At 42.3% G+C, this 25,578-nt stretch overlaps 1 protein-coding gene across 1 annotated transcript in view; it reads right to left on the bottom strand.

Annotated features, from left to right (window-relative positions):
- LOC122397305 (fringe glycosyltransferase) overlaps positions 1–25,578 on the bottom strand; it is a 113,079-nt gene that overhangs the window by 11,922 nt on the left and 75,579 nt on the right. Inside the window, exon 6 of the mRNA XM_043396415.1 lies at positions 14,267–14,352. Within this exon, the coding sequence (XP_043252350.1) occupies positions 14,267–14,352 (86 nt within the window). The remainder of the gene's footprint in view (positions 1–14,266; positions 14,353–25,578) is intronic.

Raw genomic sequence — 25,578 nt, 5'->3', positions numbered from 1 at the left:
TTTTTTGCGAACATTTCGGTTAGGGTCACACGAGCGTCGAACGACGTGCGTTTCTACGTTCTTCCTTGTCTTGCAATTGAGAACAACGAAGACAGACAAGACGTAGATAATTCGTTTAAAAACTTACTATTAAAATCTATTTTTAAATGGTGAATTCCATCTATTACGAATTCAACGTGTCACAACGACGGAACCCACGCAAGAAAGTTAAACAATTTCGCGACCACCGGATGGAATCACTTACGGGAAGGGCAAAGGAGACGGTGACCGTGGCAGAAGAAACATCATAAGCCCCGCGACTGCGAAAGTAAGCTCGTTAGGCTAGGTCGCGCACGCTCCGCACGCATTTGCAATGCAACGAGGGTTCCACGACCGGGAAGAAAACGAGGATGAAGCGCAGGTGCTCTCCGATAGGTAAAACAAGGTGGCCACAAAACGGAGATCGGTTAAAATCCCCGGTTACTTCGTTCTGCGACCGAACCTGATTGCAAATCGACTTAACCATCCATTTCCAACGGAAAAGCAAACTTGTATAATAATAATAAAAATCTGCAATATATTTTCCATCTGATTCGAAAAATAAAGAATGTGTTAAAGCTACGAACGTATCCGAACTGACACGGTTCGAGTCCCAGTGCTATTAATAGATCGCTACCGTTGGTCGGTCGGTCGATGAAACATGATACGTCTTCCGAAATCCCCTCGAGACGGCTCCGCGACGATAATCGATGCGCGGAGCTTCGTGCATCGGTTATTATTTCAACGTACGGCGCAAAAAGAAATCGGAACAGACTGGCACGGCTCGAACCACCGACGATCGCCGAAAAATCCAAGGGCTGCGCGTAAACAATTTCTTTTCCCGACAGAGTAGGACCCCGGGAGCCCCCCTCTACGACGATTTTCTCACGCTCGCCGATCGCCGAAAATGCCCAGGCTACGCGCGACCCAATTAACAGCGTGCATCGACAAAAGCATTATAAAATTATTTATTTATTAATACAAATCTTCAAACATTGCATAATGGAAGAAAAATCACCGATATTATATTTGTAAGTAAGCTAATCAAAGGTTATATTTCATATCCTTTGTATGTACTATCAAGATATTTAAGAAATCACTTTCTATTTTATTTTGAAAGACACATCACAACACTTGGATCCCAGAATTGTATAAATAGAATGATTATTCATACAAACTCCATACACACAGAGCCAGATATAATTAAACAATCACCAGATAGTCTAAAATTATCCTTGCAGAGTATTGTAAATTAATTATTTTGTTAAATTGTTGTTGCTTGCATATTGGATCTTTTGTACTAAAGGACATTATTCCCGTTAATAAATGAGTAATAATAATAATAATAAAAATCAATTCTGATTTTCGATAACATTTATCGAGAACCCTTATTCCTAATACAATGTTACTAAAAGCGTTAATTCTGTCCATATTGAAACAAAATGGACGTATAGCTCGCCGTGAATATTGTACCGTTGAGAATCAGTAATCCGAAAACATCGACGGTAAGTGAATATTCTTGTTCCGATTATCTATGAATTTTCGTTCTCTGATACGCTACTTCGTATCTCTTAATAAATATTTTACAAATATATGGAACATCGACTGTAATTTACTTTATTCTATCCGGTGCACGGGGTTCGTTAAAGTTGAAGAAATCGCACTTCAGACTAGAATACCCCCTCTTAAATGTCAGATAAAAAAATTACACCTTCCCTCTGTGGCTCGCAAGATCATTATCTTCTTTTCAAGGACGTCTTGCGTACTCTTTTCTTATGATCCAGGGGACGGGGAGTGGTAACCCTAGAGTCAAAGAGGAGAGCATTCATTAGCGAATACCATCGACGGATTCTCGAATCTGGCGTACCTCGGTTCCGACCGTCTCTCTTCGGTCTTTTTAATTGGCCAGATTAGCCCCGAAATCGCGTACCCTTCTCCCCCTCCCCCCGCCCCTCGTCCCTTGGGCCCCGGGATCCTTCCCTCTCTATTCCTCTGCACGGACCCCTCTCCGCCCCGCCGTTGCACCTTGTCGCCGTCGTCCAGTGCCGTCCTTTCGGCACCGCCGACACGGAATATCGACCTCGTTAAAATACCTGCGCCACAACGAAATCGAAATTTCGGGGTTACAGGGCCCCCGGTGGGGGCATCGAAGCGTCCTTCGAGCTTTCCGTCTTCGTCCGGCGCTAAATAACCCGGGGACAGATCTCGCTGATACCTCCGCCACGGGCCCCTACTATTTCTCTCTTTCTCCTCGTGAACATTCCGTGCAAGCCTCGCGCGAACGGAAACCGAGTTAACGAAGGAAACGAGGAGATTCCCGAACCGTCGCTCGGGATACGCTTTGATTTATTTCACGGTTTTTCGCCCCGTCTCGCGAAACGTACGGGAAGAAATTACGACATCGCGGCACAAAGACTATGCGAGACCAAAAAATCGGATAATATTTTGATTCTATACGGAGGAGAATCATTTATTATCTTTTATGTCGATACGAACAACCAAGAAACTAAGTAAGGTGTAATCAATTAACACATATTCTAACTTTTAGAATATAACTCTAATTGCTAACAAAATTACGTACAACGATATAATACGTACCGCGCGGTCCCCGATCACAATCAGAAACAAAACGCATGAGAGAACAAAAGACGCATCGCTCTCGCACCTTTGCGGCGCCACCCGGCCACAGCGCCACCACACCCCCTTGCACCGTTCACATACATACATCACACTAAGAAACGTTGTTTTACCGGGCATAAAGACTGCAAAACCAAAAAATCGGATAATATTTCGATTCTATACGGAGGAGAATCATTTATTATTTTTTATGTCGATACGAACAACCAAAAAATTAAGAAACGTTGTTTTACCGGGCCTCTGCAAATACGATGAACGGTACCATTTACGTCAACAACTGCGAATGAGTAAATAAAGTTGAATAAGCAAAGGAATAAATAGTCGAGAGCGTTAGGGACGAAGTTGGAATTCCAAAGGGTGCGTTGGGTCGGGTTTAGATGTCGCCTAGTAAACGTTAAATCGCGACGGATGAATTCACGTTGTCGCGATCGAAACGAACCGATCTCTCGAAGGGATCGTGACGCGCGTCTCCGACTTGTTTATCGATATCGCGATCGACCAGGCGGACGAAACTATCGGAGCGGATCGCGCGCACGTACCGCCACTTCATTCGTCGCGGAACGAGGCGGCGGATCGTTCCCGATCAGAAATGGAAGAAACTCGGTGCCCCGGGGTGCCGGCTCGATCTCTGGAAACGCACGATGGATCGATATCGATCGCATCGGAGACGCGCGAACCCCGGACGTGACTACGGTTCCAACGGGATTGAGACGTGGCATTCTGCAAATCCTTCAACTAACCGGTCATCCTCGCCGATTTTAATATTTTTCAATCTCGTAGATACATATGTATCTCGTAAACCATTAGAAAATTTTCATTACGAATTCGAAACATTTGATGTAAATGTGGAAGTGTTCCTTTGAAGGAAGTCGAGATGTTTGTCTGGATATCAGAATAAAAAGGGTTTCCAGACGATAAAGACGTGTCGTATAAAAGATAATTAATTCCTACAAAGGACTCATCAGTTTTCATTGATAATTCTTCCTTTTAAATAAAGTTTATTCGAGTTATTAAATCGTTAATTAGTTGGAAATATTAAATAATACGGAACGAGTTATATACAAGGCAATTGGTCGCCCGAGGGAACCTGAAAGAAATATTGCGCTTAATAGTCCGCGAATAAAATTTCCTGTGAAAACATTTCTCCGGGATATATAACAATTGTAACCGGAGTTATGGCCGCAGATGGCCAGTCAGTCGTGAAAAAGTAAGCGCGAAAGTGTCTGGTTTCTTCCCAGAAATGGTAGAGAGGAGAAACAAAGAAAAAAAGAAGAGAAAGATGTGTATGTCTTTCGACTGCGAACTTGAGAAGCGTGTCGCGCGAGAAGTAAACAGTAACTCGCGTCGCGTAAGGGCGTGGAATCGTAAAAGAGTTCGATGGTCGATGTCGTTTAAGATATTCCCATGGCTTTAGACGACGCCACGAGAAAACTCGTCGAGTTTTTCCTTGCACGAAATCGGATCCCCTTCCGACGCGTTTTTTTCGTCACGACGATAAACGTGTTCACGCGGAACCATTACAAACAACAGAGCAAAAAGGGGATGGTTGTTCGCCAGCCGTTAAACAGGCAAATCAATGTCAACGGTTCCCGGATGAGAAATTCTCGCGAAAAGAATATGGTGTCAATCGCTTTCCTCCGTTTCCACGGAATTCGTATTCGTAAAGACGCGTTACCGAATATGATATAAAAGTTGTATAAAGAAAACCAGTGTTGATACAAATAAAGCGCAATAAGGTAAAAGTAGATTTCAACGGTGATTAATAAATTTTGCTATTCGTTCGTAGAGTTCGTTTATCCCTACGCCAGTGTCATTCGGTGTCGCTGTATATCGTTCTGTCTCATTTTATTTCGTTCGCGTTCTTCGTTACGCGATCGACTTAGGCCGGAGGCACACGAGCGTCGAAATGACGTGAGTTTCTATGTTTTTCCTTGTCTTGCAGTTGAAAGCAACGAAGACAGACAAGACTAGCGTTCCTTGTCTGTCTCTTGGTTGTCATCAATTGCAAGACAGGGAGAAATAGAGAAGACACGTTGTTTCGACATTCGCGTGCCCCCGGCCTTAACCAATAATAACCAAGAACCTGAAAAGTGGAAGGGGTTAGGTGAAGCGGACAATTGATTTCCCTTGCCCCTCGCGTCGTTTGGTTCGACGGTGGTGTCTGGAGATCTCAGCTCCGAATAGTATTGGCAAGGGCTGGGGTTAATGGGGACCGTCGCGGCGATCAGTCACATATCGCTTCCGTTTGTGCTTCGTGAGGCTCCCACACTACCGGATACCAACGAAACAAAACAAATAAACGTGTCGTCGAAATCCCACGGGTCGATGGAAAGGGAGAAAAAAGATGGAGAGGGTCGAGGAAAGAAAGGGGAAAGCGGGCGAAGCTCGCGTTCGAGGATCTCTTTGATTCCATTATTGCTCGCCTAATTGGATTCCTCTCCGCGATCGCGGCCTGGTACATCTATAAACCCGCGGCTTGGCGAAACCAATTTGGGCATTCCTACGTATACGTGTACGCGGCCCCACCGATCCCGGTGATCTATAGATCGTCGACGCGCAGACTCTCCCGTTCACATACCTACCGCGTCTTGCGAATTTTCGATCGAATATCGATCGTCGAACGCCAAATACTATTACTTCCGGCGAAACCGGATATTTCGATATATGGAACGAGAGGAGGAAGACTGACTTTGCAAATGACGGCGGAATAAACTAAATTTCGTCGCTCTTTCGAGTCCTCGTTTTACGGAAACGCTTGCAATGTTTAGAAAAAACGAATAAAAAAAATCATTGAAATAAAATTCTGTGAGCAATGGTCAGACAAGCATTTTAGATTAGTAAGACGGTTAGCTAACATTTACTAGACGACTAATGAACAAAGTTTTAACGTTGCAAACACTTGGAGGAATTCTTGTTTAAGTTATGGCGTACAGTGTCGAGGTAATTGAGTGTACTTATCAACAAACTCGAGAATACGACGTACATTCCATTAGTGTTACTTGACCGGGAATTGCGACTACATACTTGTCGTAATAAGGAAAATGAGATTCGCTAAAGGTTCGAAGGTAAATGCGATTATAGTTATAGTGTGTCAAATTGTTTCTCACTTGGAATATTAATACATTATAAAAACCACAAACACACACACAGAATAAGAGTAGCTATACATATACAGGATGTTCGACCATACCTGGGAAAAATTTACATGAGCGATTCTAGAGGCCAAAATAAGATGAAAATCAAGAATACCAATTTGTTGATGAAAGCTTCCTTAAAAAGTTATTAACAATTAAATTCAAAAATTTTGAATCGTTCTGGAAAAATTATTTTCGGTTGCAGGGTCAATTACAATCATTTTTGGTCATTACACATACCTCCGAAATCCTACCCATTTTTTAGAAAAAAATTCGAGAAGGTGCGAAATTTTTCGACGGAAAAAAAAAACTTCAAATCGTTTTGGACAAATTATTTTCGGTTGCGGAGATCAATTACAATAATGTTTGATGAATAGACATACACCCGAAATCCTGCGCATTTTCGAGAAAAAAATTCAGTACGAGCGGAACTTTAAACGTTAATAACTTTTTAACAAAGCCTCCATCAACAAATTGCTATTCTTGATTTTCGTCTTATTTTGGCCTCTGGAATCCTCCATTAAAATTTTTCCTAGGGGTGGCCGACCACCCTGTATATGTATAAACGTGTAATAATGCAAGAACATACGACCACCACATGGACGCGATTTCGCATGGACGCGACTCGACTCGCACACCGGAGACAATGCAAGACAAGCGACAATCGACACGCTGCGTTATGTCATTGTTTAACCATGCCGTCATCGATACATATTCACTAACATAGTGAATTCCGAAATAAAAAATAAAATTTGCGTCATAGGTTCGAAAACAAATTTTTGTTACGAAAAAATTAAATCTTTCGGTCGAAGAAATCAAACTATTTCTAATATAAACTACATTTAGATTACTTTAGCGGTTCTCTGTATTCCTTTAAAAAGCGTGTCACTGGTGTTGTACGCACTGCACATATGCAATTAACGAGACATCAACACATATTATACAATTGTATTATATCGAAGGGTGTACAAACACGTAAATAAATAAATAAATAAAAATGTTCCCTTATCGAAGAAAAGGATTTTTCGAGAAGCAGAAAGCAACGGAATACGTATGATTGATGGTCTTCGCTGGAAGATAACAGCGTAACCGTGTTCCTCTATCGACGTACCAGTCGTAGAAATTGAGGAAACGTGTCCCTCGTACGCGATTCGTCCATCTTTCTTCTGTCCCCGCGTAACAAGGAAATGATGGAAACAGAGATATGTATATGTATTGTCCGTGCGGAATCGAGTTTCCTGTGGTCGTGCGTGCACGTGGGTGGCAATCAACCTTCCGTAGGCCCATTGTGACCAGACCTGTTGCGTTCGTCGTTAATTAAGACCCATCTTCGCGACGATCCACGGAGAACCAGTCTCTCCTTCTTGCGCTCGATCGACGTCCGATACGCAACAAAAATTCTCGACATTCCGGCTCGTATCGAGAACTCGTTCGATTCGATTCGTTATTAGTCGATATCGATGCTCTTTACAAATCGATGCTTTGATATTTATCTAGTTTATTTTCATCGTACGCATTTGCTACACCTGATTACAAACGAAAGGGAAAATGGATACTGGATACGATCGAGAGCGGATCTGAAAAATGTTGTGCAGTGATATGGAAAGAATTAACTTTTTGACAGCAACGTGGATCTACACACGTGACATTTGTTGCACGGATAGGTAGCGACGTGCGGAGCCCATCAGAGAAACCGTGAACGCGATTCTTTTTTTTTTTCAACTATTAATAAGGACCCACGATGCGAGCGGCGATAATAGAAAATCACCGAGAGTTATGATCGCTATACGCCAGCTTTCAGTGCACCGTTACGAACGCCAGCCGTCGTAAATAACGAACAGCCAACGATGAAAATAGCTCCGAGCGAAGCCCCAATGGAACCAACAAGAGTCTCTCGCCTCGCATCATTAATCACAAAGTACTCTAGGTAAAAGTGTAACCAATATTCGTTGCAAACATGCAACTAAATGTAACTGTCCCGCCATCGATTGGAAAATTTCGCGAAATCTGCCCTCGAGTTTACAACGGCTGACAGCCGCTGTCACGCGTGCGTGCTTTCACCGTTTCCGTTACTGTATCCTACAACTTGTTACCTTTATTCGAGTTCAAATTTTATCTCGTATCTCCACGTTAATAACTTCTTATATTAATAATAGTATTTGTAGTTAACCCTTTGCGGTCGGCAGATTTTTCGGCTGGGACTACCAGCAAGTCGGGGCGAATTTAGCTTTTCGGAGTCATTGTTCCCTAAGCAATTTAAGGTGGATATATCTACATTTAAAAGCACACACTATGTTGATGCTGATTTGTAATATTTAATAGGGCTTAAACTACATAAAAACGGAAAGATTTAGCTATTGTAATTTGACAACGTGTGATATATTTCAAAACAATCGCCGATATGAAGCCCTGGCTTCCGAATACATGTATCACAATATGTTCGTGTTTCTCGCCTTTTGCCGGGGGTTTTCCTGTCGGAACATACTGCACAATCTTTTTTAGTAAAAATATATTAATATCGCCAATGAATCTACCTGGAAATCCTGAACAATTGGAATGTTTATTTCTTACTAAACTTTGAAATTCAATTTATAATTTATTATATTTTTATTTATTTATAAATTGATTTCTATTTACTTATCATATATTTCTCGATGGTAAAATAACGCGTGAGACGTCCGAAATGGCTAGCATTCTGTTAATCTCAGTTTTTCTGGATTCTTGATCATGCCGCCACAGCGGCGGCACCGACTTCTACGATAGTTTTGAAATGCCGCCACAGTGGCGGCACCGACCGCAAAGGGTTAAAACCTAGATACAAGTAGAAAAAAAAAAATTTGGGAATTAAAATAAGTACAGGTAGCTCTCCTACAACACGGCATCCTATAACACGGTTTCGCTATAACATGATTCATAGAATTGCGAGAACCCTCCTACAACACGGCATCTTATAACACGGTTTCGCTTTAACACGATATGAGAATTGCCAAAAGCTTTGTACAACACTGTTCTTCTACAGCACTGGATAACATGATTTTTGCTTCACATATTTAAAAACTAAACTACCATAAAATAATGCCACGAAGGAATAATGAACTATTCTTGACTCGTGGCTTTACATGAAAATATATAAACAAATTATAATTTATTAAATTAAGGTTGCGTTAAATTAAAATAATATTTTTCGTTTCTTTTTTTGTTTTATGTTATACATACATTTATATTTTTCATAAAAATTAAGTTGCTTATGTGGAATTAAAAAAAAATATTTGTTTTTAACACTAGAACTACCAAACTAGTCAAGATGACCCATTCGTAATTTCTAATAAAACCTGTAAAAAATTTACTCGACTGAATTTTTGGAAATTTACCGTAATTTTCTATAAGAGAATGAATAAACACGTATTTCCATTGCATTATACATTTCTTCACGCACCTATCGTTTCAATTTCCTTGGTACAAATAAACACACTATAATTGTCGGTACAAGTTCTAGTGTTAATAAGTTTTCGGAACGTAACTCCCCTTTTTGGTACTGGCTCTGGGTCTTGTATAACACGGTTTCACACAACACGGAATTTTCTAGGAACCTATCTACCGTGTTATAAGAGGATTACTTGTATACGAAAAGACGATATGGATATTCGCGTTGATATGCAAATTTACGAAAGGAAAATAGGGAAAAAGTCGAGGCTGAAACTCTGCGACTGCCCGAGTCTCGAGTATCCACGAAATCCCGACGTTTCCCGTCACGTCCCACCCCGCTTCCTCTGTCGATTTCTCGACGTAGCAGCAGACGAAAAAAAGTGGAGCATCGGATACTCTTCAATCGGTCCCGTCCGCGGCGCAACCACGAAAACAAGAAAGAAACGAGGGGAGAGTAGTGGCAACGTCCCTGAATGAGAAAGCGGTTCGATGCACTTGCCACTCCTTTCCACCGGCCTCAGCCCCCCCCCCTCCCGCCCCCTTCCTCCCCGAGCGTCGCTGGTCCGTTGTTGTTCCGCAGACGTGTTGCAACACGAAAGGAACGAGCGTACAGGAGGCAGGATAATGCCAGGACCGTGTATACTACGCGGAGCAGACGGAAGAGCCGTGGACAAGAACGACTGGGAAACGCAAGGGGGGCAGGGAGACGGAGAGGAGATCGAGAAGCTGATTCGAAAGCCCTCCCAGGTGCTGGGCTTTTTGCCAGTTACATTCGCCCCGTATCTTCCTTGAACGATTCTAATATCTTTGCTAGCTAAAATCGACCAACTTTCGCATTCCAATACGTCGCCTAGCGAACGATTTCGTAAATCTAGCAAAAACGGGTTACAATTAGACCCCTGTACAACGCGGTTAGGTTAGGTCTGGGTTAGGATTAGGTTATTTTTATAACGCGTTTGAAACGCATAAAACTCGAGACCACAACTTTCGAGCGTGACCATTTTTCTATTTTTAACATTTTTAGTTTACCATGACGTAATTCTATAATCAAATTTATGCCGAGAAATCAGACGGAATAGAGAAATATTGTTTGCATTGGAAAAGAAAGCAAAGGAATTTAATATATACAAAACTTTCTTACCGTGATTTATACACGACAGTTGTTTAATCTCAACACCGTTCCTCCACCTGTAAATTAGCATCTTAATATATTAAGGGGTTCCAAGAAAATATTGCGCATCTCGGAACCTTAATTTATTAAATCATAACTGCGCCAGAAAGTAATTTCAGCAAGTATTATGATTTATGGCCGTCCGGCGTCGTTTCGAAAGCAATTGCATTCATCAGCAATACCATGCTGGTCCTTCGGATGCAAAAAACTTGGCTTGTCCGCGTTTGACGTTGTCATCGTTGAATTCGCCTCGTTCGAAGAAGTATGACAGAAATCGCGCAGCGTCGACCAAAAGGGAAGCAGTTCTTTGGTGCAAAAATAAATCGAAAGTCTCGCGACAAAAATAATCCGAACAAAGGCGTTCTCTGTTTTTATTCATTTTTAAATATGTAAAACGATCGAATTCCGTCAAAGAAAAAGACAATTTTAGTCGAGAAGCTTTTATAAATTTTCCTTTTGAAATGTAGGACCGTAAGATTCATCGCGGCACGAAAAAACGGCCCCCATTGATCGCCACGGATTTCTTACGATCCTTCCCCCGACGATCAACGCATGAAGAAGCACAGTGTTCGGAAGAACCGAGAACAAACAACCGGCCACTGTGCACGACATAAATAATGATTTACGAGAGGACGAGAGAGCGAGCCCTCGGAGGCCTCTAGCGCAATCGCGACATAAACGTCGTCCGAGCTCGGTGAATTGCTCCTCGAGACGAACTTATTGATAATAACGCGGAGATAGCAGCGACGTTGCGCACGTCGCGATAAACAATTTTGATTGCGCGCCATTAACCCTTAAGTGGAGCGACTTCGACCGATCCGACATCGTCTCGGGACGTCGACTCTCGTCTAATCGAGTCGTTGTGTAAATCTCGAATAATTAATGGTATCCGTGGGCTGTTCGCGGCCGAGGAAGCCGTCTCTTTTCGACCACCGGACCAGTTTCTTCGATGCCCGGTTCGAGGATCGACCACGGGTGTTAAATTTCACAGCGTTCTCTAGTTCCATTCACGCACGTGCAGATGGCACGAACATCGAACCAAAGAAAATGAGAGGAAAACGTTTCGTGTGCCCCAGACCTGCTAGACGCCGGGATATTGAGCAGTCGATCAAGAAGCGTAGATACAGGGTGTTCAGCCACCCTTTGGAAAAATTTTAATAGAAGATTCTAGAGGCCAAAATAAGACGAAAATCAAGAATATCATGTTACGAGCGCGAGCGCGAGATCCTGGATTCGGTCGAGGGCAGTACTCGACCGGTGGTTTTAGGTATGGTTAGGAAAAAGAAAGGAATTCTGGACGAACCAGGGGCTCTATACCCTGGGAGCCGTAGGAGGAGGTTACGTGGACGAACCAAGGGCTCTATACCCTGGGAGCCACGGGGTTAGATTTATAAGGAAAATGTATGGTTTCACGGACGAACCAGGGGCTCTATATCCTGGGAACCGCTAGAAGGATTGGACGAACCAAGGGCTCTATATCCTGGAAGCCACGAAGGTTTTTAGGATGGTTTTAGGATCTTGCTCTGTCGTAATGGTACACCTCGAGCGGTAAAGGTGTACCGGGTTCGTGAGATACCCCTAGTCTTACTGTTAATAGGATTCGGGGTTGTATTAAGTGAATAATGCAAGTGTGGATAACTACTTGAATATATTCTAGTCGATGCTCAAGTACAATGGTCAATTAACAGAACTGGTACTATTGCTAGGTTGCCTTAACGGCGAAAGTTCTATGTCGGCTTTTACGCAGCGCGTTCGCGGGAGCTACTTCTCGATTAGCCTAATGGACACTCACTAATAAAATCGCTAAGGTAGGTACGTTGCTTGATGGAGATTATAGCCCGATCTTGCCTCGAGTGTCAAAGTAATGTTGTGTCGAAAGTTTAAGGAAAACTGAGCTCGAGTGAGAAAACGCAGCTCTTTTATACTCGAAATTGCTCTGTAAAATGATGACGTGTTACCATATAAGGCAATGAAAATTGGGCCGGGTACTCACATGCAGCATGAGTGAACCCCGTCCAGGGGGGTTGTGCGCTAGATCATCGGGCCAATGCCCAAATACCGAACGTTTCGGTCCCATACATGAATGATATGTAACAATCAATTTCTTGACTGAGGCTTCATTAAAAAGTTATAAAAAATTAAGTTAAAAAATTTCGAATCATTCTGAAAAAATTATATTTAGTTACAGGGGGCAATTACAAGCATTTTTGATAAATAGACATACCCAGAAATCCTACGCACTTTCGAGAAAAAAATTTTTGACCGAACCTCTAATGTGAGGCCAGAAATGTTTCCCTGAAATTTCATACGAATCTTTAAAATGTCATAACTCTTGAACGGATTGGAGGATTTTAATTTTTCAAAATGAAAACGCGTATTTTAGTGGAGAATATGTAGAAATTCGAAAAAAATTATTTTCAGTCGCGGGGGTTAATTACAATCAGTTTTGGTCATTTTTCTCAGGGATGACTGAACACCTTGTATATGTACCAGCGCAAGATCGGTCGAGTGCTTGCGAGAGAACGATTCCCCTGGCTGCGAGTACGCGAAGTGACGACACCACAAATTATTATCGTTATTTATTAGAAGTTCACGAATTAATAGATGTCGAATCCAAAAGAAGACTTGAAAAAAAGAGGAACGAAACAAAACGCAAAAAAAAAAATTGAATTCTATTTTATATTTCGTGCAATATCGCTTCAAATTGATTCCAAACATCGCCTTGAAAGTCGTTTTCTTCGATCGAGACAAAAAAAAAAAAGAATAATTCCCTTTTCGGAATTTACATTCGCCCCGAACATTTTGATAAAATCGATGTTTTACGTTGTCTCGTCCGTCGTGGAATACAGACGATCGGAAAGACATTAATTTCTCGACTGTCCGATAACGTTTTACCGCGACAATTTCAGCGGCTAATTAAAAAGAAGGACGAGAGAACGGTATGTCGAATCATTAAGCAGGCGAGTAATCGCGAATCGAGGAAACCGATTAATCGCGGCTCGATCGACATTCTCGAGGATGAGTCGGTGCATATGTTCGACGCTGCTTAATCCTCGTCAGGTAGAAACGGAGGAGACCAAACGAGATACAAAGAGCTACATGTTCAGCCGGAACATCGGCGTTAATGCGCATTTTCACGACGCGTTAGTCACATTAAGGGTCTGAAAAGAAACTACAAACGTAGACACCTGCACGTGATTCGAAGATGAATGACCTTGGAATATCCTACGGCGTACAAGAAAAATTAGGTTCGTTTGATCCGCAATTTCGGTCGAAATTTAACGTTTCACCAATTTTTTCAAATTCACATTATATTTACGTAGCACATTATTTATAACATACAATGTATGTAAATAATATTATTCACTAACGTCAGATTCATTCAAGCATTCTTTATTTGACCACAGACGTGACTAAATAATCTACCATATTTAATAAATAAAAAAAGTTCAGCATACAAATTTGATAGGAACAACTTAACTTTTAATAAATCGATATAAACGTAAGAATCATGTTTCGTCTAAAAATCTCCAATATACTTTTTTAATCGTAAAGTATATGAAATGGAATAAAATTCTTTTAAATGTTGCAATAATAATTTTTATCAGATCTATATTTTTGTATTTTTATCGTATTTATGAGAAATTTGGCAACTATCAGACTTGGAAACGAGACTTTAGGATCTTGAAAGCTACTCAGTTTGCAGGTTAAATGGCTGCCCATTAAAAATAGGACATTTCGCAGCAAAGAAAAGGAGAGGCACGAGCGAAGAATCGGTAAAAAGAATATCTGAGGGACTCGAGGGATTAGCAAAGTCACGTCGAACAAACCGAGGAGACAAAAAGTGGAGGAAAAAATTGAAAAGAGAACGCAGACTCACCCAGCTAACGGCGTCATTTTCAGCGCAAGAGCCTTGCTGATGCAAAATCCTGCGCCACCCGTCGCGAACCAGAATTTCACCTTTTGCTGGAACAGAAAAAGAGAGCAGTTCGTTAGAAACGATCGAAACGAGCGGGCATCGTGATCGATCGTTTCTGGGACGCCTAGGTCCATCGACTAACTAAAAGAAATAAAAAACCGAAAAAAGAAACAAAAAATAGCGAGCATAAATATTTATAAATGAGATTACCAAACATAGAATTTGGTTGGTTAAAAATTCTAGCAATGGAATCTGACTTGATTAGATTAAATTAATATAATTGGTGACGAAATAACGGTATGGTATGTAGAGGCCCCGAGCAATGATTAAGATCGATGAAACTGAAGTTACAAGTTGACATGACCATTAATAATCTCGAAAAAAAGAATTAAATTCTACGAGAAGAAGCCAGAAGTAATGGAAAATTTCTTATTTCACGTACGGTTAAATGGCAACACTGCGCCTATGGAACATAATCTATATGCACACGCAACTGACACCTGTAACGGTATCGCCATTGGCTTTGATCCAACGTATACTTTAGATCTTGATTATGGTTAGGGCTTTGACCGTTCGTAGCAAGAAACGTGTGTTATAATTCGATTTCTGCGTTTGCAAAAGCTCATGTTTTTCACAAATAAATAACAAAAAATACAGTATACAATGTATCGTAAAGAGAAAGAATCATTAAAACGTAGTTTAAGGCAATTTGTTACCATCTGTGAGAGGAATGTGGATTAATACTTGTCCATACTCTGACCAAGTACGTCTGGAATTACTGTCAGGACTAATCTTTGTGGCAAAAGTAGAATAAGAATAAAACCAAGATACTCGACTCGAAGATAAAAAAGACACGGCAAGAAAAGGCGAAAACGAACCGAGCGTTGGTGGAATGAAAAGGAGATCGACTTTGATTTTCCCTTTTCGCGATATTTCCGGCACGGATGGGCCATTGGGTCGCGCTCTTTTTCGAATTTTCACGCTTCGAATGGAACACGTGTCGTCGACGAAAAGGGTCGTCCAAAGTAACGAGAAAAAGGACGAGCGGAAAGAAAGAATCGAGAACAGTGTTTCCGATCGGCCTCTTCCCAGTGACCTGGAAAGGCGACTCGAGAAAACCAGTGCGCACAATGCACGATCGGCGCAGAAACGCGAGCAAACTAGCGATGGCTGCGACTCTACGCCATCTTACATTTGTTCGCGGGAATCACACGTTAATTCCTATGCTTACTCCATCGAGCCACAAACTGTCGACAACTTCAAAACACATATTATTCGTGTTACCGGCGAGATACAGCCTGCTTTGTGCGCCAGAGTCGCGAAAACCAGGCTCACAGTATTTTCTCGGTGTTTGTAGCTCGGAACGAAGGTCGCGAATGTTTCGTTGCTAGGGTAAACGAAACTCGAGACTTGCTTAACCTCTGCAGGCATAGAGAAGGACAGCGAAAGAAAGACGCAGGAACGAGAGCTCGAGCATTCGAAGAAGGTTAAATGTCCCGTGTATCGATGTTCTAATGAAACGCAAAATAAAAACTTTTCTATTTTTGCATTTTCATCTAAGATAATTTGTTTAACCTATCGCTGAAATATTTCTGATTACAATGGGACCAAACACGGCAAAATTTCGACGATTTTTACGTAACGTTCGAACGTATACTGAAATAAAACAATGACCAGCAGACTATCTTCTGTAGTTTTTTATTTTATACACGCGGTTCCCTAATCGTTTTGGACGAAGTTACAGCGCGAATAATGAAGTCTTATAAAGCAAAGAGAGCTGATCGTTCGGTAATTACAGATCGACGATGGTTTCGAACAGAAACGTATTGAATTACGACAGAGTTCCTTCGACCAGCCGATTAAAAGTTCAACGAATTTTTCGACGTCGGAACTAATTTAAAACTCGTCGACCGATCGACACGCAACGAATGTAAATTATCATACGATCGGACAACGGCGTAACCGACTGCACGACTGCCAGGGCCTGGATGTCGTAAGATTTCGGTTTTGTTGGCCACATTGTAGCCACGCACGTGCAGCCGTAGTTCGGCTCACGGCTATTCGTCATGCACCACGCCTAGAAAGGAGCACGATTCCCGAGTTCTAGACCGAGATAGCATCAGTGGCATGGATCGCGACCAGGTCGAGCAGAAGTCCGGCTCTAATGGCCTGCAGCCATGGCGATCGGTCAGAAATCGGCTCGCGACTTTCCACGCTCGACCTCCTAGCGACTGTCGCGGTTTATCGCCCGGTCTGGCTCGCAAACGTTGCAGTGTAAAAAGGCGGACATTGTTTTCCTCGGATGCTGTTCGCCTGAACGAGTTTCGAAATTAGAACACCGCGGCATCACTGGGTACCTTAGCAATGCACAGAACAGAATTCAACCCCATCTTTCTTCTTTTGTTTAACACACTGACTGACCGACATAATCCTTCAACTTGTTCACGACAACGAAACTTTTAGAACTCATTTTTACAGTCACGTTAAAATTCAAGAGTCCAATCTACATTCACCTTGTTTAATATTTAATCTTGAGAATTAATCTTTGTAGCTCCTTAATGAAAATTCATATCACCCATATATGGGTGGCGTGGCAGTCAATTTGTCAATTTCTACGAACCCAGACCTAACCTTTGCGGTCTTAACTCTTGGAATCCTAACCTCTGTTTTTTTTTTCATTTTCCCGAAGAGTTTAACGAACCGCTTCTGTAATTAGAAACCACATTGTTTGGTTCGAATGAGATTGCACACGTGACCCGTAACGACCGTACCGGTATACGCGGCTCGAGAGAATCGGGATTCACGTACGATGTTCTCGCTGCGAGAATTACGACCGCGGATACAATGGAAGGTACGTTAACTGGATCAACGGTCTGTTGCTCTTTCCGCGGGATCGAGTCGCGGATAAAACGTCGGGGCCACTTTTGCGGAGGAATAACCGTTCTTGTGAATCTATAAAAAAACGAAAAAAATAACCGAGGTCTAAAAATTGCGTGCCTGGATCGGAATAACCGTTTAAGCGTGAAAGTTTCAGGCTTCGACACGCCTAGAGAAGAGACTCCTCGTAGCCCGCTTATCGGGTTTACACGGTTCCCGAGCACGTACATAGATGGCTCGTCTTCGGTGCCGTTATTTGCACCCGTGTCAACATTCCGCGCAACTGGACGGGCCCCGGGGATCGGCCGATCCGCATAATTCGACAGTCGCTCGTCTAAGTAAAAGTCGATATCGAGACCCGGAAGCGAGCGTAGTTCCACCGGTTAACCCCGATAGCGACGGTTGCTCGCGTCGTATCGCGGCGACTAATGAAACGGGGCGTCAGCTAAAGAGGACAGGTGAACCATTCGAACGGGCTCGCGTTCGAAGAGACTCGTGACCCATGACGGCCTCCATCGTTACACCACGAAGCGTATCCGTCGCTTGTGCACCGGAGAACGGGAGAGAGAGAAGAAGCATCGTGGCGGCTCCTATGCCACGTACGGCTACCTCCATTACTTCGATATTATTATACTTGCAGCTTTATATCTCACGGCATGATCTTCGTTTTGCGGCGGCGCATCCGGTGCAGCCCGGTGCGGAATTGCGGCGCACCAGTACGCCTTTAAGCCGTCCCGGCTGCTCGTTCTCGCGTCCCTTCTTTTATTATTTATTCCGCGGATATCGACGATCGCCTTCGTTCGTGCCCCAGCACGTGGACACGCATGCAAATTGACGCGGCTTGTCCGCAATTATCGTTCATTAATATTCCTAGCCCGATAACAACGCGTTTTTAATGTCGTTATCGATCGTTACAGCGATCCGGAGAAATTTCGCGGCGAGTAGCGCGTGTCTCGAGCTACGAAACGTTTCGAGTTAATTAACAACCTTTCGCGTTTGCCGGGATCACGTTCATTCGCGTTTACACGCGTGATAATAATAATTTTTTTAGTCGTAAAGTGCAAATCGTATACAAAAATTATTATTATTATTATTTATCATTTGTATTAAAAATCTGTTTAATTATATCGACGAGCATTATATGTAATAGTAGATGGTAATAAATATTTCGATAGTCTTGCGTTTTTGACAATACTTACTACCAGCCGTGGCCCAAAAATTTCGATTTTTGAATATTTATAATATTTATAAAATAAAACAAAAAATAAATTAAGAGATCCAATTTAGGTACACGTGAGAAAAATAATATCTTAGAAGGTTTGCCTTTTTTGCCTAAAAAAATTATTATTATTACTTATCATTTATATTAAAAATCAGATGTTAATGAATATTTCGTTAGTCTTGCGTTTTTGACAATAGTTACTACCCAGCTGTGTTCCAAAAATTTCAATTTTAAAAAATGTATAATACCTATAAAATAAAAAAAAATCGCAAAAATTCAGGGACCACCAAACAAAAAAAAAATTTCGAAAATCAGCAGAGCAACTGTCGTTGCCTTGGTTCTCATCGGCGGAGTTAGGTTCGCCGGTCGGTATCGGGGCCCCTAATCTGTTCATTAGTCGTAATATATCGAACGGCAGCCACCCACTCTCCATCAGATATTACTCGCCGCGTCATTCGGGGCCCCGGTTTTACGACTCCGACCGTCCCGGAGAACCGGTCGTTTCGAATCGGGACCGAACGATCAGGCCCTCTTGCCACGCTTTCGATTACCGGTTTCCGGATTGGATGACTCTCTGACTAATTAACGTCTTAACGACCGCCGCTGTGTACGCGAAGATCTACTTCCGAAACCAACATAACCTGCAATGTTAAAATTCGTTTGCATTTTCGATACTACAATAATCATTGTTAACCTCTTCAAGGATAGCCATATGGATACGTTTTTAAGTTCATTTGAATATTACATCATAATAGTAACCACTAGAGTCACGAATGAATGCTCATTTTTAAATATTTGACATTGTCAGAAAATTGATGGACGTCATGGGTGAATGTAAATTTGAATTTTTGTTTATTAAGAACAAAATAATTTGGTCCTGATGGGGTTGATAATAAAGTAATATTTATTTTCGTGGGCGTTGCATCGTTTGGACCCAACAGTCCCTAATCACGTACACATTTCGCTTATTGGTCGATCCAGTCGAGAAAACAGCCCGACTATCGCCCGGTAAACAATTTCCCTCGAAAGTGTTTCGAAATCGTTAAAGAGACCTACTAATTGGGACGAAGGGCCAGGGCGACCACTAAAATTCCCCTATCTTCTCAGACGATAAGGAGGCAAAGCAGCCGACCGGGAGTAGCAATCAAGAAGCCGAATTTATCTTTGGATCGCTGCCAATCGTCGCTAGGTAATTGGATATAGGATCGTATGATCGTCGCCCCTCCCCCCTCCTTTCTCCGGCAACCCTGGACGCGCACATCAACCCCCTTCGGAGGCAGGGTTCGGAATGTAATTAGTCAGAGGAGCAATCTTCGCGGAGAATCTTCGGGTCCGTTGGCTGGCGGCTCAGCAATTTCTCGAGATCGAGTCGATCGCTGGCAGGTAAACGCGCGCACACGAGAGAGAACGATAATTAAAATCGGTGACTGATTGCCTCGGCTGAGCGTGCGTCTTCCTCGACGAGCAGGTGTTTGTCATTCGAATCCTTTCGCTTTCGTGTCGCTCGAATGTCGCCACCGACCATCGCGACAACCAATTACAATCTGTTTCACGATATCTTCGTAATTTCATATCTAACGATCTAAACATATTCAATATTTTTTCACTGAATGCTCGACGTTCGTACCGCCACTCTAGAAAATATATCTTGTTCGAGAGAGTCCAATAATCTAATGTAAGATTAAAATTCTTTAATTTTTGTCCCGTATTAATTAAGAATATTCATTAATATGTTAAACGAATTATTTTAAAACAAAATATTGAGAAAGAAGAGTTTTAATTTCGCGTTGCATCAGGACACCAATGCACAGACGTTTAATATATGTATCCTCGAACTGTCGTGTTTAATTTGACACCAAATTCCTAGAATGGATCGATGGACTTCGAGGAAAAAAAAGTTAGCCGCCGGCTAGTGTTAAACTCGCGGCAGACACGAAGCAAAAAAAAAAAAACCGAAACAAAATCAGCGCTCGAGCGTTCAAGGACGGAAAACCGCAACCGCGACGATCAGGACTTAGTTCCATCTCGTACGCTAATAGTATCGTCTGCCTTGTAAATAAAGCTTCTTTTGCTCGGTAGTATGTTCGGTGGGCAATTTTCTTCCACCGTTCAAGAAACCGCGTCCGTTCGAATAACGCAAACGCGACTAGCGATCGAGCCAAGGGCAAGATAATGGCGACGATTATCGACAATATATTTCCTTCTACTGGCTAACCAAGGGAACGATTATTCTGCTTTCAAAAAAATTCTTTCGATCCGATTTACCGTTAATACGTTTTAATAACAGTGTTTTGAACACGAACCTATCACGAAGGACTTGGATATTGCAAGCGGTAGATAGCAGTTACAAATAAATGGAAATTCAGTGACAAATGAGGAAGTCGGTCGGAAAAAAGGGAGACCCCATAGTGAAGTTAGCCGCGAAACATCGAAAAACAACGCGGGGAATCAGACGAAACATCGGTGGTCGTTTCCGTGGTCGCTTTGTCCGGCCAGCGGAAAGTTCAGCTGACCCCGGAATTCCGCGCGAGTCTCGTGACTTCTCGTGACTGCGCGTTGTGTTATTCAAATGTGGCCTGTAGGGAAGAAAGAAAAGAACCCAGGAGGAGATCGAAGCCTCCCCCTCCTTGTACCAGCCACCGACGATACTATCTGGACCCACCCGAATCGGCCGTGTATATCTAATGCGTTTGCGAGCTCCCGTCCCGGTTAGTCGGTTTACTCTCTTCGCGCCTCGATCTCTGCGCCGCGTCGTTGCCCTCCTCGACCGTCCACCGTTAACTGGCTGCTTTGTTTACGCGTTTTTCACTCGTGAAACGATCAATTAGTCCTTTCGTTCACGCATATATTCGCATACTGTTCGAGAAATAATTAACAACACTACCCATCGGACGCTCAATGGCAGCACCACCTCTTGGGCCATCGTCCAAACAAAGATGCGCCAAATACCAAAATTGGGAATCTGTTCATAAGTGACAGGCGCGCGCATCGATCGTGAGTCTGCCGCTCGATGTCTCATGATAGCGTTCGCTGCTCATATTCACTTTCTTCTCTAAACCCATTTACGCTCATAATTCAGACTCAAACGCTCATTCATTTTATATACAACCTCGTGCATACTCTCTAAATAAATTGTGAACACTGACTGAATATTTGTACCATTTTCATTTTTCGCGAACCTTTTGTTTATTGCCCATTTGTGACACGTTTTCGGAGCTCTCAAACACGTACAGTCGCATCAAAAAATAAATTGACTGTTCCCACTAAAGCTCAACGTATATATTATATACTTTCGTTGCTTTTAATTGGATAAAATAGTGATTTTTAACCCGTGGCCCGTAGATAGAGTTATCGATAATCTAGAGGTTCTCTCTATTTACACACGATTCTCGAGCGCCGTCAGATTATCTGCCAGTGAAAAATAAATTTGGGGTTCGTTCGGGGTCATCGAACACGTTAACATGCCTCCCTTGGGGTCCAAATCTGGTGGCCCGTTACAGTCACGATCGTTGCGGCTACCGCGTTCGTCGCTCCAGGTTTACGACTCTATCCGAACGCCTTTGATGGGTCTCGGGTCGGCCAAAAACTGCCGTCTATTCTGCCACGAGTTCCGGTCGACGCGAAAGGCTTAAGAGAGATTCTATCGATCGAGGATACGGGGAAAAGCAAACGAGCCGAGTAAGTAAGCGACGGTCAAGGTTACAGTCGTGGAAAAACTGGCCACGCCCGAGCACGGAATCGACTCGGCCGCGTCTCGGGATAGAGCCGTGATTGACTGGGGAAAAGGAAGAACGCGCGGGAAGAAATTAATTGCCGCGCGTCAAGAGGATAGAGCTTGCGGGAGAAGAGGAGGGGGGCGGTGGAGAGCGGCGCACGCTTAATGGGAAGTAATTTAACGCGGAATATTGTATACCGCGGGAGCGTGTTTAAATTACCGCCTAAATCGTTTTAAATGATTGATACGTGTGCAACGCCAAGATTTAATTCGCGGAGAGGGCCGCGCCTCGTTACGCGAATTACCTATTCAATCGCGCGGTTTGCGGCCGCGACCAACTAACTCGCTAGGAAAAATAAATCGCGGACGAGGAAATCCCTAATGACTCGATTTTTTTTCGGAATTGTAAAAAAAAAAAGAAAAAAACTGGAGCCCCGATTTCCTGCAATAATCGAGGTCCTACTGTACCTGTTTCATACCTCGACACAATTCTTGGAAACTGTTAGATACTAACGAGTATTTTAACGTCCCTAGGCGTTAAATTTTCTTGCGGGGTGGAAACGAAGAGAGTGGATTTCAGATACCGAAGCAATAACGACAGGTGATTACAATTGCAACAAAATTCGTTGGTCGCGTCCAAGAGCGCTTGACCGGACGTGCTCATAAATAATGTTGATTTTCCGGGAGAGTAAACAGCGAGATGTAATCAGTGCGATAGTTTCACGGCGGTGTGCACTCTGAAAACGATTCCCACGTTCGTAACGCGTTCTGCACCTAGGCCGTGATTTCCGGAAGATTTCGAACGAACCGAACCAACCGTGTCCTTTCCGTGCGTCGATTAATTAGAAGGACCCCCGTAATCGACTACCGTTTGCCGATTCCTCGTCCTCCTACCAACCTGAGCCACTCCGTCCCGTTTCGCCGTTCAACCTAACGACTCATGGCTGCTCGAGGTTCAGTGCACCGAACCTAGGCGCGTTACGGTCATTTCGGGGGAAACGCATTTTATATTTTGCGTAACAATATTTAAAGAATAACGACTGAAAATCCTGGTTTGTATAATTGAATTATCTGTTTTTCTATCTCTTCAATAAACCTTTAACATTTAGTATACAGGGTGTTCGGCCACACCTGGGAAAAACTTTAATGGGAGATTCCAGATGCCAAAATAAGACGAAAATCAAGAATATCAATTTCTTCACTGAGGCTTCGTTAAAAAGTTATTAACAATTAAATTAAAAAATTTCAAATCGTTCTGGAAAAATTATATTCGGTTGCGAGGCTAAATTACAATCATTTTTAAGGAATAGACATACTCTCGAAATCCTACCCACTTTCTAGAAAAAAATTCGAAAAGGTGTGAAATTTTTAGACGGAAAGAAAAAATTGCAAATCGTTCTGAAAAAATTATTGTCGATTGTGGGGGTCAATTACAATCATTTTTGGTGAATAGACATATCCCCGAAATCCTGCGCATTTTTGAGAAAAAAATTCAGCACGGGCAGAACATGAAGCGTTTATAACTTTTTAACGAAGCCTCCATCAACAAATTGGTTTTCTTGATTTTGGTCTTATTTTGGCCTCTCGAATTCCCCATTAAAATTTTTCCCAGGAGTGGCCGAACACCCTGTATATAAAAGTCATTTTTTTGTTTAATTTTTAATTTCCACGCAATACTTTCACCCCCAACGTCGCTAGATAGGGAAAACTGACGTAGCAGTTGCAAACGTCCGACGCACCAGGAAAGTTTGAATTTCCATTTCGTCCGCGGTTCCATTTCAACGGTTGCATTTATCCGCGAACCGGCGCGTCTCGAATTTAATTATCCTGACACAATTAGCCGCGGGATAATTACCAGACCTGGGATCTCCCGTGCAAGAGACAACTGGAGCGCGCATTCCACGTAAATTTCCAACGGCTCGCCTTTTTCTTGGCGACATCTTCGCTCGAGGCGCCTGGAAAGAAACGAATTCGCACTGGACGCGTCGCGTCACAACCGACAAAAAGAAGTAATTTGAGAACACTGAAAAGAGATCGTCCGACGACGGGAAAAAAAGAATTTCTTTTGACAAACAATTTCCTTAAGCACCGTGGAAATAATATTCCGCCATCTTTCGAAAAATGAATTACCTTTTGAAGATAGACGCGTTCATAGGCGTCCGGTAATATTTTTTGTAATCAACTCCTTGACATTGGGAGAATTTAAATTCTAAAAAATTAGTAAAAAAGTATATATCTTGTGTAGTTAATACTTTTGAACGGCAGAGTATTTTCACTGACGTGCGGCGCGTACAGAGAGTTTTGGAGCTAGTAATTATCGTTATTTGAAAGTTCGTACGACGGTTTGGGAGGTTTACGAACGGTCCGGCGGTATTTCCACGCTCATTAAGGACCGCCTTAATTTCGTTAGCTGCGGGACGGTAGGTGAGGCGAAATTATCTTCGGACAGCCGCGCGTATCTGGAGGCAATGCGGCTCTAATTAAATCCGTCGCGGCCAGTAAAGCCACGATGAGAGGGACAAAGACACGAAATGGACATTCGGCCGTAAACCAAGAGAGACAGAGAAGCTTCATTATATTCCGTAACGCGTGTCCCGCGAGATGAAGACGCGAGCGCGCGCAGTTAAACTGTTCCAACGAATGGCCAGCGAAGATAAAGAGAAAAAAAACTGCTGCGGTTACGCTACCGATTGGTTCACCAACGACACCAAACGTACAAACTTTAATATGTTCATCAGGCTTAACAAGCACAATTCTCAACCCTCAAACTTTGAATCTGGTAAATATCGAAAAAATTACACGGGTAAAAATTTAGTAAAATTTTATTTTAAAAATAAAATATGATAAAAAACATACAAACAAGTTTCTCTTCTACAAACAATATTTGCACATAAGAATAACCATTGTTTGATCATAGTATAAGTACGTGATTTACAATAATTTTTTAATAAATAATCAATTCAAAATATGATATAATTACAAAGATATATGAAAAACTAACAAGCAATGCATATTGGGAACTGTTTCAGAGTTTATTACTCTGTAAACAATTTTAAGATATAAATTTAAATTTTTTTTACAAATATATGTTCCTTGATGTCCACAAATTTAGATAAACCAAAAATCATTACAATACTTAGCTCCAAAGTTATACTATACAGGGTGTTCGGCCACCCCTGGGAACAATTTTAATGGGTGATTCTAGAGGCCAAAATAAGACGAAAATCAAGAATACCAATTTCTTGATGGAGGCTTCGTTAAAAAATTATATACGCTTGAAGTTCTGCCCGTACTGAATTTTTTCTCGAAAATGCGCAAGATTTCGGGGATATGTCTATTCACCAAAAATAATTGTAATTGACCACCGCAACCGGAAATAATTTTTCCAGAACGATTTGAAATTTTTTAATTTAATTGTTAATAACTTTTTAACGAGGCCTCAGTCAAGAAACTGATATT

This window comes from Colletes gigas, unplaced genomic scaffold (genome assembly GCF_013123115.1).
Source record: "Colletes gigas isolate AHSC1104 unplaced genomic scaffold, ASM1312311v1 Colletes_gigas_Sc00009, whole genome shotgun sequence".
NCBI classification, from domain to species: domain Eukaryota; kingdom Metazoa; phylum Arthropoda; class Insecta; order Hymenoptera; family Colletidae; genus Colletes; species Colletes gigas.
The sequence above is the reverse complement of the archived record's forward strand: the minus strand, read 5'-3'. Positions and strand labels throughout refer to the sequence as shown.